This window comes from Scyliorhinus torazame, chromosome 1 (genome assembly GCF_047496885.1).
Source record: "Scyliorhinus torazame isolate Kashiwa2021f chromosome 1, sScyTor2.1, whole genome shotgun sequence".
In the NCBI taxonomy this organism is placed as follows: Eukaryota; Metazoa; Chordata; class Chondrichthyes; order Carcharhiniformes; family Scyliorhinidae; genus Scyliorhinus; species Scyliorhinus torazame.
In genome coordinates, this window is record NC_092707.1 from 261,615,495 (window position 1) to 261,628,200 (window position 12,706).

Here is a 12,706-nt window from a genome sequence, read left to right on the forward strand (position 1 = left end):
GCAAGCAAGTCCACATATTTCCTGTAAAATTCAACTGGAAATCCATCCGGTCGCGGAGCCTTCCCCGCCTGCATACTCTTAATTCCTTTCACTACTTCCTCTATCTCGATCTGTGCTCCCAGTCCCACCCTCTCCTGCTCCTCCACCCTAGGAAATTCCAGCCGGTCCAGGAAGCTCATCATTCTCTCCTTCCCATCCGGGGGCCGAGCTTCGTATAATCTTTTATAGAATGCCTTGAACACTCCATTCACTCTCTCCGCTCCCCGCTCTATCTCTCCTTCCTCATCCCTCACTCCCCCTATTTCCCTCGCTGCTCCCCTTTTCCTCAATTGATGGGCCAGCAACCTGCTCGCCTTCTCCCCATATTCATACTGTACACCCTGTGCCTTCCTCCACTGTGCTTCTGCAGTACCCGTTGTCAGCAAGTCAAATTCTACGTGTAACCTTTGCCTTTCCCTGTACAGTCCCTCCTCCGGTGCCTCCGCATATTGCCTGTCCACCCTCAGAAGTTCTTGCAGCAACCGCTCCCGTTCCCTACTCTCCTGCTTTCCTTTATGTGCCCTTATTGATATCAGCTCCCCTCTAACCACTGCCTTCAGCGCCTCCCAGACCACTCCCACCTGGACCTCCCCGTTATCATTGAGTTCCAAGTATTTTTCAATGCACCCCCTCACCCTTAAACACACCCCTTCATCTGCCATTAGTCCTTCCCATGTCCATTCTCCAGGGTGGACGCCCTTCTGTTTCCTCCCCTATCTCCAAGTCTACCCAATGTGGAGCATGATCCGAAATGGCTATAGCCGTATACTCCGTCCCCCTCACCTTCGGGATCAACGCCCTTCCCAAGACAAAAAAGTCTATTCGCGAATAAACTTTGTGGACATGGGAGAAAAACAAAAACTCCTTACTCCTAGGTCTGCTAAATCTCCATGGGTCTACTCCTCCCATCGGCTCCATAAAATCTTTAAGCACCTTGGCTACAGCCGGCCTCCTTCCAGTCCTGGATCTCGACCTGTCCAGCCCTGGCTCCAGCACCGTATTAAAATCTCCCCCCATTACCAACTTTCCCACCTCTAGGTCCGGGATGCGTCCTAGCATGCGCCTCATAAAATTGGCATCATCCCAGTTCGGGGCATATACGTTTACCAAGACCACCGCCTCCCCCTGTAATTTGCCACTCACCATCACGTATCTGCCCCTGCTATCCGCCACTATGGTCTTTGCCTCAAACATAACCCGCTTCCCCACTAGTATTGCCACCCCCCTGTTTTTCGCATCTAGCCCCGAATGAAACACCTGCTCCATCCATCCTTTGCGTAGTCTAACCTGGTCTATAAGTTTCAAGTGCGTCTCTTGTAACATAACCACGTCTGCCTTAAGTTTCTTAAGGTGTGCGAGTACTCGTGCCCTCTTTATCGGCCCGTTCAGCCCTCTCACATTCCACGTGATCAACCGGGTTGGGGGGCTTTTTACCCCCCCCCCTTGTCGATTAGCCATCCCCTTTTTCCAGCTCCTCACCCGGTTCCCACGCAGCTGTGTCACCCCCAGGCGGCGCCCACCCCACCCCATTCCAGCTCCCCCTCTCCCCAGCAGCAGCAACCCAGTAACTCCCCCCCTCCCACCCCCCCCCCCCCGCTAGATCCCCCACTAGCGTAGTTACACCCCCCATGTTGCTCCCAGAAGTCAGCAAACTCTGGCCGACCTCGGCTTCCCCCCGTGACCTCGGCTCGCACCGTGCGACGCCCCCTCCTTCCTGCTTCCCTATTCCCGCCATGATTATCATAGCGCGGGAACAAAGCCCGCGCTTCCCTTTTGGCCCCGCCCCCCCCATGGCCAACGCCCCATCTCCTCCACCTCCCTCCTCTACAGCCTTGCCGGTTGTAGCATTCCAAATTTTATCTTCTTTTTGTGGAGCACCGCCTTGGCCCGATTAAAGCTCGCCCTCCTTCTCGCCACCTCCGCACTCCAGTCTTGATATACGCGGATCACCGCGTTCTCCCATCTACTGCTCCGAGTTTTCTTTGCCCATCTAAGGACCATCTCTTTGTCCTTAAAACGGAGGAATCTCACCACTATGGCTCTATGAATTTCTCCTGCTCTCGGTCCTCGGGCCATCACTCGGTATGCTCCCTCCACCTCCAGCGGACCCGCCGGGGCCTCCGCTCCCATTAACGAGTGCAGCATCGTGCTCACATATGCCCCGACGTCTGCTCCTTCTACACCTTCAGGAAGACCAAGAATCCTTAAATAATTCCTCCTCGCGTTATTCTCCAGCACCTCCAATCTTTCCACACATCGTTTATGGTGTACCTCGTGCATCTCCGTCTTCACCACCAGGCCCTGTATATCGTCCTCGTTCTCGGCAGCCTTTGCCTTCACGACCCGAAGCTCCCGCTCCTGGGTCTTTTGCTCATCCTTTAGCCCTTCGATCGCCTGTAATATCGGGGCCAACAGCTCCTTCTTCATCTCCTTTTTAAGCTCTTCCACGCAGCGTTTCAAAAACTCGTGTTGTTCAGGGCCCCATATTAAACTGCCACCTTCCGACGCCATCTTGGTTTTTGCTTGCCTTCCTTGCCGCTGCTCTAAAGGATCCACTGCAATCCGGCCACTTTCCTCTCCTTTTTCCATCCGTATCCAGGGGGGATTCCCTTCTGGTTTACCGCACAGTGCTTTTAGCCGTTAAAATTGCCGTTGGGGCTCTTATTAAGAGCCCAAAAGTCCGTTCCACCGGGAGCTGCCAAAACGTGCGACTTAGCTGGTCATCGCCGCACCCGGAAGTCCGCACAGCAGCATGTTTTAACATCTTACCGTTTAAATAATAATCCATTCTGCCGTTATTCCTCCCAAAATGGATAGCCTCACACTTGGCAACATTGAATTCCATCTGCCAGACCCTAGCTCATTCACCTAACCTATCCAAATCCTTCTGCAGACTTCCGGTATCCACTGCCCTTTTTGCTTTACCACTCATCTTAGTGTCGTCTGCAAACTTTGACACATTGCACTTGGTTCCCAACTCCAAATCGTCAATGTAAATTGTGAACAACTGCGGGCCCAACACTGATCCTTGAGGGACCCCACTAGTTACAGGTTGCCAACCAGAGAAACACCCATTTATCCCCACTCTCTGCTTTCTGTTAGTTAACCAATCCTCTATCCATGCTACCACTTTACCCTCAATGCCATGCATCTTTAGTTTATGCAGCAACCTTTTGTGTGGCACCTTGTCAAAAGCTTTCTAGAAATCCAGATATACCACATCCATTGGCTCCCCGTTACGTTATGAACATTACGTTACTGCCATGGTTCCAGGAAGAGGATTGTGAATCAGTACTTTAGATTAGAAGTCAATTTATAATGGATTGTTCACATGGAAAGATCCTTTGTCCTGTCCTTTGCCAAAGAACTGGACTCTTCCTGAACTGTGACAGACTTAATTTCTGTTCAGTTTGTCCCCATAACAATAGATGGGGTTGGGGCTCCCTTGTGGGGTGCACAACAATCAATGTGTGTATTTCTTCCAGGCTCCCAACGAGAAGGGTCTTGCATTCAAAGGCACTCTGACTGACGGATGCACCCAGTATCGGAAAGGGGGCTGAGAGCCACCCCATTGTCTGTTCTGTCAATCTTCAACACCCCCATCCCCTCTTTCCATCATGACTCCTACCCCCCCCCCCCCCCCCCCCCCCCCCCCCGCCCACCAGCCCAATCACATTCCCCGCTCCGGCTATCACTTGCTCATCGCATTGCCATTTATCAGAAGGTTATGTGGTAGCAACTATTGGGCTAAATGGTCATCGCAAAGGTCAGTACAATCAGCACTCAGGAAATTGGGAGCATGTTATCACCTTTGCTGGTGAAGCTTTTTATCGCCATGACTGAGTGACATGTGCTGCTTTTGAGCTCTCAAATCCCTGTCTGATACTTGATCATAGAATTTACAGTGCAGAAGGAGGCCATTTGGCCCATTGAGTCTGCACCGGCTCTTGGAAAGAGCACCGACCCAAGCCTACACCTCCACCCTATCCCCACATCTCCACCCTATCCCTGTAACCCCCAACAAATCTTTTTTGGACACTAAGGGCAATTAAGCATAGCCAATCCACCTTGATATCACACATCAAGCTTTCATTGTCCTTGAGTACGTCATGAACAAAAAATATGTTTTGATTTGGCAATACGTTTAAAAACCCAGTATAGGTCGGGGATCACCACAATTATTGAATTCAGCAGCACAAATGGAGACTTTTCCTTTTAATCGCTGTGATTTGGTGAAAGGAAACATGGGGCGTCATTCTCCGACCCCCCCGCCGTGAATCCCGCCCCCGCCGAAGTCTCTGGTACCGGAGATTGGGCGGGAATCGGGCCGCGCCGGTTGGCGGGACCCCCCCCCGTTCAATTCTCCGGCCCGGATGGGCCGAAGTCCCGCCCAGAAATTGCCTGTCCCGCCGGCGTAAATCAAAGCTGGTATTTACCGGCAGGACCAGGCGGCGTGGGCGGGCTCCGGGGGGGGGCGCGGGGCGATCTGGCCCCGGGGGTGCCCCCCACGGTGGCCTGGCCCGCGATCGGGGCCCACCGATCCGCGGGCGGGCCTGTGCCGTGGGGGCACTCTTTCCCTTCCGCCTCCGCTACGGCCTCCACCATGGCGGAGACAGAAGAGACTCTCCCCACTGCGCATCCGCGGGAAACTTTCAGCTGACGCTCCCGCGCATGTGCCGGGAAACTGTCAGCGGCCGCTGACGCACCCGCGCCGCATTTCCGCGCCAGCTGGCGGGGAAACAAACGCCATTTCCGCCAGCTGGCGGGGTGGAAATCCCTCCGGCGTCTGCCTAGCCCCTCAATGTTGGGGCTAGGCCGCCAAAGATGCGGAGCATTCCGCACCTTTGGGCCGGCGCGATGCCCGTCTGATTGGTGCCGTCTTTGGCGCCAGTCGGCGGACATCGCGCGTTGGGGGAGAATTTCGCCCATGGTCTCTGTGGAGATGTTTGATTGCCTTGACACGCTTTGACTACACACGTCAAGAAGTATTTCCTGGGGAGTAGTAAGAGATGCGATAAAAATGAAAATTTGTGTCTTGTAGTTCAGTCATTGTAGACCAGTGGCTTTGGTCTCAAAAAGCCCTCAAAGGGGATGCTGCAAGACCTTGGGCGGGATTTCCCGGCTCTTCCTGCTGGTGGGAACTTCTGGTTCCACCGATGGCGGGTTCCCCTGCAACGGGCCAGGGGAGCCACGCAAATCACCTCTGACATTGGCAGGACTGGAAGATCCCGGCAACAGCCAATGCCGAGCCGTATCTGCCGCCAGAAAACAGGCCGTGGGGGGATGGTCTGGAAAATCCCGAACCTCAATGAGACCAGAAAACTAGGTCCCGTTCTGTCAGGGAATGGAATGATATCCTCATCCACCCATTCCACACATTGCTGAAGTAAAACCCTGCTAATATTTCGACCTGCATCTGTGCTTCTCAGTGAGAACACTCGGCCTGTTTATCGGAGGATGTCACCATCAATCAATGAGATTTGTTTTGGTGCAGCTGGAGGCTCCAGGAATCAATCGGATCACAGCTGAAGAGCAGAACCGAAGATCATTCGAACAATTTGAAGCTAGGCTTGGAATCAATCGAGCAGACGCATTTCCACCTGCCATTTGTTAATGAACTATGGGTGGCAAATTTTTAAATAAGCTGTTGGGTTTTTTGCAAGGTACTTTATTCAACGTTTGTCTCCCAAATAAATTGCTCATCTCCAGATTCGGGGAAAGGAAAGATCAATCACAGGTCTGTCACGGAACATGCTTGGCTACTGTCTTTGTGAAAGTTTTATTTTCTTCAGGGTTCTGGCCCTGTCAGAGTCGACTCCACCTCCGGGTGGGTTCCCTGGCGGCACGGCGGGGAGCCATGCAAATTGCCATTGACTTCGGCAGGACGGGAAGATTGCGCCGGTTGCCGCTACCTCACCGCCTCCACAGCAGGATAACGTGTACCGGGAGAGGTGGGGTGCACGGCATTCCAACCTGAGTTACAGCAAATCAATGTCCTGCTGCACTTTTCAGTTTGTTTCTTCTCTTCATATGCCACAGGGTCGAAATATATTGTCGGCTCTTTTTGACCGTGATTTTTGTTGGATGCGTTGACTTTTTTTTTTAGTTTGTTGTCTTCTGCAATGTTTCCAAGCTGATATGGATGGTAAATGGATAGCTTCAGGCCAAAGAGAGCATTAATAAAATAATCCAAGACTGACGTATTTGACGGTGGGAGGAGGGCATGTTATATAAAGTGGGTGGTAGCCCAACATGTCTCTCATATTATGGAGAGGCGGGGTAAAGCATCAGGTAGCCCACTTAACTGTAGGACTATGGAGACCCTCAAATGGCTAATTGACTGACACTTAACAGCTTTGTTTGACCTCTTCTGTGATTGTTTGATCTACGGGCAAAGGTGGGAGCCATTATTGCATGGGCAGCTGGCAGGCAGGGAGGAGAAGGTGGTACCTCCTTTGGGTGGGTTGCCAGTGCCCATTGAGGTTAGGCAGTCCCATCCACTATCATCATAGCCCCCCTGCTAGGATCTGCCAGATAGGCCCATCCAAAATTCCCAGACTTACCCTAATGGCTGAATGGACACTGGTACCACTTGGTGCAGAACTGATCTGTGCAAAACAGGCCATACAGCAGTGGCCCCTACTGTCTTCTGGTATTGCTGGGGCTACAGAGTTGCCAGCCAATCAGATATTTCCCGAGGGAGGGACTTCCTGTCCATGCAGGGCAAAAGTCCTTTTCTAAATCAATGAAGGCTTCTTCCAGCATATTATTGCAAGGTGGCAATGAGATTTCTGGTCGGCCTGGTTCCGATGAAACTTCCAGCCCTGGGGGTGAATAAATATAGGAATATAGGATCAAAGAATCTCTACAGTGCAGAAGGAGGTAATTCAGCCCATCGAGTCTGTACCGAACCTCTGAAAGAGCGGCCTTTCCCTGTAACCCAGTAACCCCACTTAACCTTTGGACACAAAGGGACAATTTAACATGGCCAATCACCTAACCTGCACATCTTTGGACTGTGGGAAGAAACCCCAACACCCGGAGGAAACCCAAACAAACATTGGGAGAAAGTGGAAATTCCATACAGCCACCCGAGGTCGGAATCGAACCTGGGCCTCTGGCGCCGTGAGGCAGCAGTGCTAACCACAACGCCTCACATGCCGGAACATTGATTTGTGTAATGCTGTGTTTAGAAATGATTTATGTTGGTAGCAGGAGGTGTGTTTAGGCTTTCTCCCTTTTGAGAAGGAGTTGCATGCAATTTGATTAGAAGCTGTTCTACTATATTCAGGAGTGAGGTGCTGAGAGATCTAAGCTGCGTTACCCCTCCTTATGGTACATTTGCCTTCACATTGTTGGGGCTTGGGCTTGTTTGAATCGCAAGTAATGTGTCCTCTCTGCTCTGTCTGCTTACAGGTTGTGCCATTAACGTGGTGGTCATTGATCAGAGATTCCACTTACTACACTCTGTCAGTGATGGCTCTTATCCTGGTAAGAATCTTATCAATTTCTCGTGCAAACCATCTGTAAAAGGATGTGAAAGGGTGCTGGGAGCCAATCATTGGGGCTGAATTTTTTTTGGGGGGGGAACAAACATAGTTTAAAAATCAGAACATTGAAGATTTCATTCACCAGACTGCTTTATCAGAATTTCCAAAAAAGACTCATTCACCTGGGAAGTGACAGTTGATTTGAAATAGATTTAATAGATTATCATAGAATTTACAGCGCAGGGGGTGGCCACCCGGCCCATCGAGTCTGCACCGGCTCCTGGAAAGAGCACCCGACCCAAGGTCAACATCTCCACCCTATCCCCATAACCCAGTAACCCCACCCAACACTAAGGGCAATTTTGGACACTACAGGCAATTTATCATGGCCAATCCACCTAACCTGCACATCTTTGGACTGTGGGAGGAAACCGGAGCACCCGGAGGAAACCCACGCACACACGGGGAGGACGTGCAGACTCCGCACAGACAGTGGTCCAAGCCGGAATCGAACCTGGGACCCTGGAGCTGTGAAGCAATTGTGCTATCCACAATGCTACCGTGCTGAGACTGATCATGCTCAGAATTAACATCCGGATTTTCTCACGTAACCTCCCAGCACTGCCCCAATCAAACTAATGCCAGGAATGGGTGGGTTGTCTTATGAGGAAGGTTTGCAGAGGTTGGGTTTGTATCCAGTCGAGTCTAGAAGATTAAGAAGTGACTTTTTCCAAACCTTTCAGATCCTGAAGGGTGGTGACAAGGTGGGTGTGGCAAGGGTATTTCCCTTTGTCAGAGAATCTAGTTTAAAAATGAGGGGTCGCACATTTAAGACGGAGACGAGGAAAATAATTTCTCTTAAGGGTGGTGCGTCTCTGGAACCCTCTTCCTCAAAAGGCAGCGGAAGCAGAATCTTTACATATTTTTAAGGCGGAGGTCAGTGGATTCGAAGAGGGTGAAAGGTTATCGGGGCAGGCAGGAATGTGGGAGTGAGGTTCGAACATAAGAACTAGGAGCAGGAGTCGGCCATCTGGCCCCTCGAGCCTGCCCCACCATTCAATGAGATCATGGCTGATCTTTTGTGGGCTCAGCTCCACTTTCCGGCCCGAACACCATAACCCTTAATCCCTTTATTCTTCAAAACACTATCTTTATCTATAAAACATTTAATGAAGGAGCCTCAACTGCTTCACTGGGCAAGGAATTCCATAGATTCACAACCCTTTGGGTGAAGAAGTTCCTCCTAAGCTCAGTCTCAACAGTCCTAACAGGTTACAATCAGATCAGCCGTGATCTTGATGAGTAACAGCAGGCTTGAGGGGCCGAGTGGCCTACTCCTGATTGGTATGCCCTGCTCTGCACAGATCAGTTCTACACCAAGTGATACCTGTGTCCCTTCAGCCATTAGAGAAAGCCTCTTCCTGACCACATGTCAGATCATTCACCAAGGCAAGCTTCATGCTGCAGCGTTTCCTCGAGCACTGGCTGTCAGCCTGTGTTTGGGCAATGTGTTGGGACAGGTATTGTCACGCTGAGATGCCACGGACCAGAGTCGCAGTGAAGCTGATGGGATTGCACATGGTCTTCAGACTGCGGTGATGCCGATTGAACCGCCTGCGGTGCAAGGACAGGAAACGCCGGGGAACCGCTCAGCAGGTCAGGCAACACCCGAGGAGAGAGAGAACTTTCCAGTCGATGGCTCTTCATCAGAACTGGAAGAATTTTCGTTAAGCAAGGACAGCCGGAGAAATCGGAAGGGGAAAAGAATGAGAGGGAGTGATAGGATGGATGTTAGGAGTGACTAAATGACAAAAGGGATAATAGTGCAAGGCACTAAAGATACAAAAGGATAAACAAGAGGAGTTGTTGATGGCAATAGCGGAATCATTACCTGCCTGTGACAAATGAAGCAGTGATGATGTGGCGTACTTTATTAGAAGATAAGAAATAGGAGCAGGATTATGCCACAAGGCTCTTGGGGCTGCTCCACTAACCAGTAAGATCATAGTTGATCTGATTATGCCCTTAAAACCACTTTCCCATCTGTTCCCATAACCTTTGCAATCGCAGATCTAACTCAGCCTTGAATATGTTCTATGACCCAGCCTCCACTGTGCTCTTCGGAAGAGCACATTAAACACTAACGATCCTCTGAGGATATAAATTCCACTTCATATCCAGCTTAAATGGGAGACTCATTATTTTGAAACTGTGCTCCTTAGTTCTAGATTCCCTCTCAAGGACAAACGTCCTCTCAACACCTACCCTGTCCAAACCCCCTCAGTATCTCCCCATCCGATCCCCCTCAGCAACTATCCTGTCCAACCCCCCTCAGCATCTACCCTGTCCGACCCCCCTCAGCATCAACCCCGTCTGAACCCCCTCAGCATCAACCCTATCCAACCCCCTCCTCAGTGTCTACCCCATCCGAACCCCTCAGCATTCACCATATCCGACCCCCCTCAGCATCTACCCCTCCGACCCCCCCTCGGCATCTACCCCGTCCGACCCCCCTCGGCATCTACCCTGTCCGACCCCCCTCAGCATCTACCCCGTCCGACCCCCCCTCGGCATCTACCCCGTCCGACCCCCCTCAGCATCAACCCCGTCCGACCCCCCCCTCAGCATCTACCCTGTCCGACCCCCCTCAGCTTCTACACCGTCCAACCCCGCCCAGCATCTACCCCGTCCGACCCCCCTCAGCATCTACCCAGTCCGACCGCCCTCAGCACCTACCCCGTCCGACCCCTCCCAGAGCATCTACCCCTGCCCAACCCCTTCCTCAGTGTCTACCCCGTCCGAACCCCTCAGCATTCACCATATCCAACCCCCCTCAACATCTACCCCGTCCGACCCCCCTCAGCATCTACCCTGTCCGGCTCCCCTCAGCATCAACGCCGTCCGACCCCCCCCTCAGCATCTACCCCGTCCGAGCATCTACCCTGTCTGACCCCACTCAGCATCTACCCCGTTAGCCCCCGTCAGCATCTACCCCATCCGGCCCCCTCAGCATCAATGCCATGTGACCCCCCTCAGCATCTGCCCCGTCCGAACTCCCATCAGCATCTAACCCATCCGAACCCCCCTCAGCATCTACCCCATCCGAACCCCCCTCAGCATCTACCCCATCCGAACCCCCCTCAGCATCTACCCCATCCGAACCCCCCTCAGCATCTACCCCATCCGAACCCCCCTCAGCATCTACCCCATCCGAACCCCCCTCAGCATTTACCCCGTCCGACCCCCCTCAGCATCTACCCCGTCCAACCCCTCTCAGCATCAACCCCATCCGACCCCCCCCCCCCATAGCATCAATGCCGTCCAACCCCTCAGCACCTACCCCGTCCGACGCCCCTCAGCATCAACCCAGTCCAACCCCCTCCTCCATGTCTACCCCGTCCGAACCTCTCGGCATTCACCATATCCGACCTCCCTCAGCATTTACCCCGTCCGACCCCCCTTAGCATCAACGCCTTCCGACCCCCCTCAGCATCTACCCTGTCCGACCCCCCTCAACATCTACCCCGTCCGACCCCCCTCAGCATCAACCTCGTCCGACCCCCCTCAGCATCAACCTCGTCCGACCCCCCTCAGCATCAACCTCGTCCGACCCCCCTCAGCATCTACCCCGTCCGACCCCCCTCAGCATCTACCCCATCCGACCCCCCCCCCTCCCCCGAGCATTTACCCCGTCTGACCCCACTCAGCATCTACCCTGTCCGACCCCCGTCAGCATCTACTCCGTCAGATTCCCCTCAGCATCAACGCCATCCGACCCCCCTCAGCATCTACCCTGTCCGACCCCCCTCAACATCTACCCCGTCCGACCCCCCTCAGCATCTACCCCGTCCAACCCCACTCAGCACCTACCCCGTCCGACCCCTCCCAGAGCATCTACCCCTGCCCAACCCCTTCCTCAGTGTCTACCCCGTCCGAACCCCTCAGCATTCACCATATCCAACTCCCCTCAACATCTACCCCGTCCGACCCCCCTCAGCATCTACCCCATCCGACCCCCCCCCCTCCCCCGAGCATTTACCCCGTCTGACCCCACTCAGCATCTACCCCGTCCGACCCCCCTCAGCATCAATGCCATGTGACCCCCCTCAGAATCTACCCCGTCCGAACTCCCATCAGCATCTACCCCATCCGAACCCCCCTCAGCATCTACCCTGTCCGAACCCCCCTCAGCATCTACCCCTTCCGGCCCCCATCAGCATCTACCCCGTCTGACCCCCCCTCAGCATCAACGCTGTCCGACCCCCCTCAGCATCAACCCCGTCCTACCTCCCTCAGCATCTACCCTGTCCGACCCCCCTCAACATCTACCCTGTCCGACCCCCCTCAACATCTACCCTGTCCGACCCGCCTCAGCATCTACCCCGTCCGATCCCCCTCAGCATCTACCCTGTCCGACCCCCCCTCAGCATCTACCCCGTCCGACCCCCCCCCCCAGCATATACCCCGTCTGACCCCCCCCCCCAGCATCTACCCCCCCCCCCAGCATCTACCCCGTCCGACCCCCCTCAGCATCTACCCTGTCCGAGCCCCCCTCAGCATCGACCCCGTCTGACCCCCCTCAGCATCAACGCTGTCCGACCCCCCTCAGCATCAACCCCGTCCGAACCCCCCTCAGCATCTACCCTGTCCGACCCCCCTCAGCATCTACCCTGTCCGACCCCCCTCAGCATCTACCCCGTCCGAACCCCCCTCAGCATCTACCCTGTCCGACCCCCCTCAGCATCTACCCCGTCCGACCCCCCCCAGCACCTACCCCGTCCGACCCCCCCCCAGCATCTACCCGTCCAACCCCCACCCCCCCCCAAGCATCTACCCCGTCCGACCCCCCCCCAGCATCTACCCCCACCCCCCGACCCCCCCCAGCATCTACCCCGTCCGACCCCCCCCCCAGCACCTACCCCGTCCGACCCCCCCCCCCCAGCATCTACCCGTCCAACCCCCCCCCCCCCCCCCAGCATCTACCCTGTCCGACCCCCCCCCCCAGCATCTACCCCCACCCCCCGACCCCCCCCCAGCATCTACCCCGTCCGACCCCCCTCAGCATCTACCCCGTCTGACCCCCCTCAGCATCTACCCCGTCCGACCCCCCCCCAGCATCGACCCCGTCCGACCCCCCCCCCCAGCATCTACCCGTCCAACCCCCCCCCCCCCAGCAT

General features: G+C 54.4%; 1 protein-coding gene across 1 annotated transcript in view; it reads left to right on the forward strand.

Annotated features, from left to right (window-relative positions):
• The window catches only part of slc24a3 (solute carrier family 24 member 3), a 633,998-nt gene that overhangs the window by 509,947 nt on the left and 111,345 nt on the right, over nucleotides 1-12,706 (forward strand). Inside the window, exon 7 of the mRNA XM_072505510.1 lies at nucleotides 7,456-7,530. Within this exon, the coding sequence (XP_072361611.1) occupies nucleotides 7,456-7,530 (75 nt within the window). The remainder of the gene's footprint in view (nucleotides 1-7,455; nucleotides 7,531-12,706) is intronic.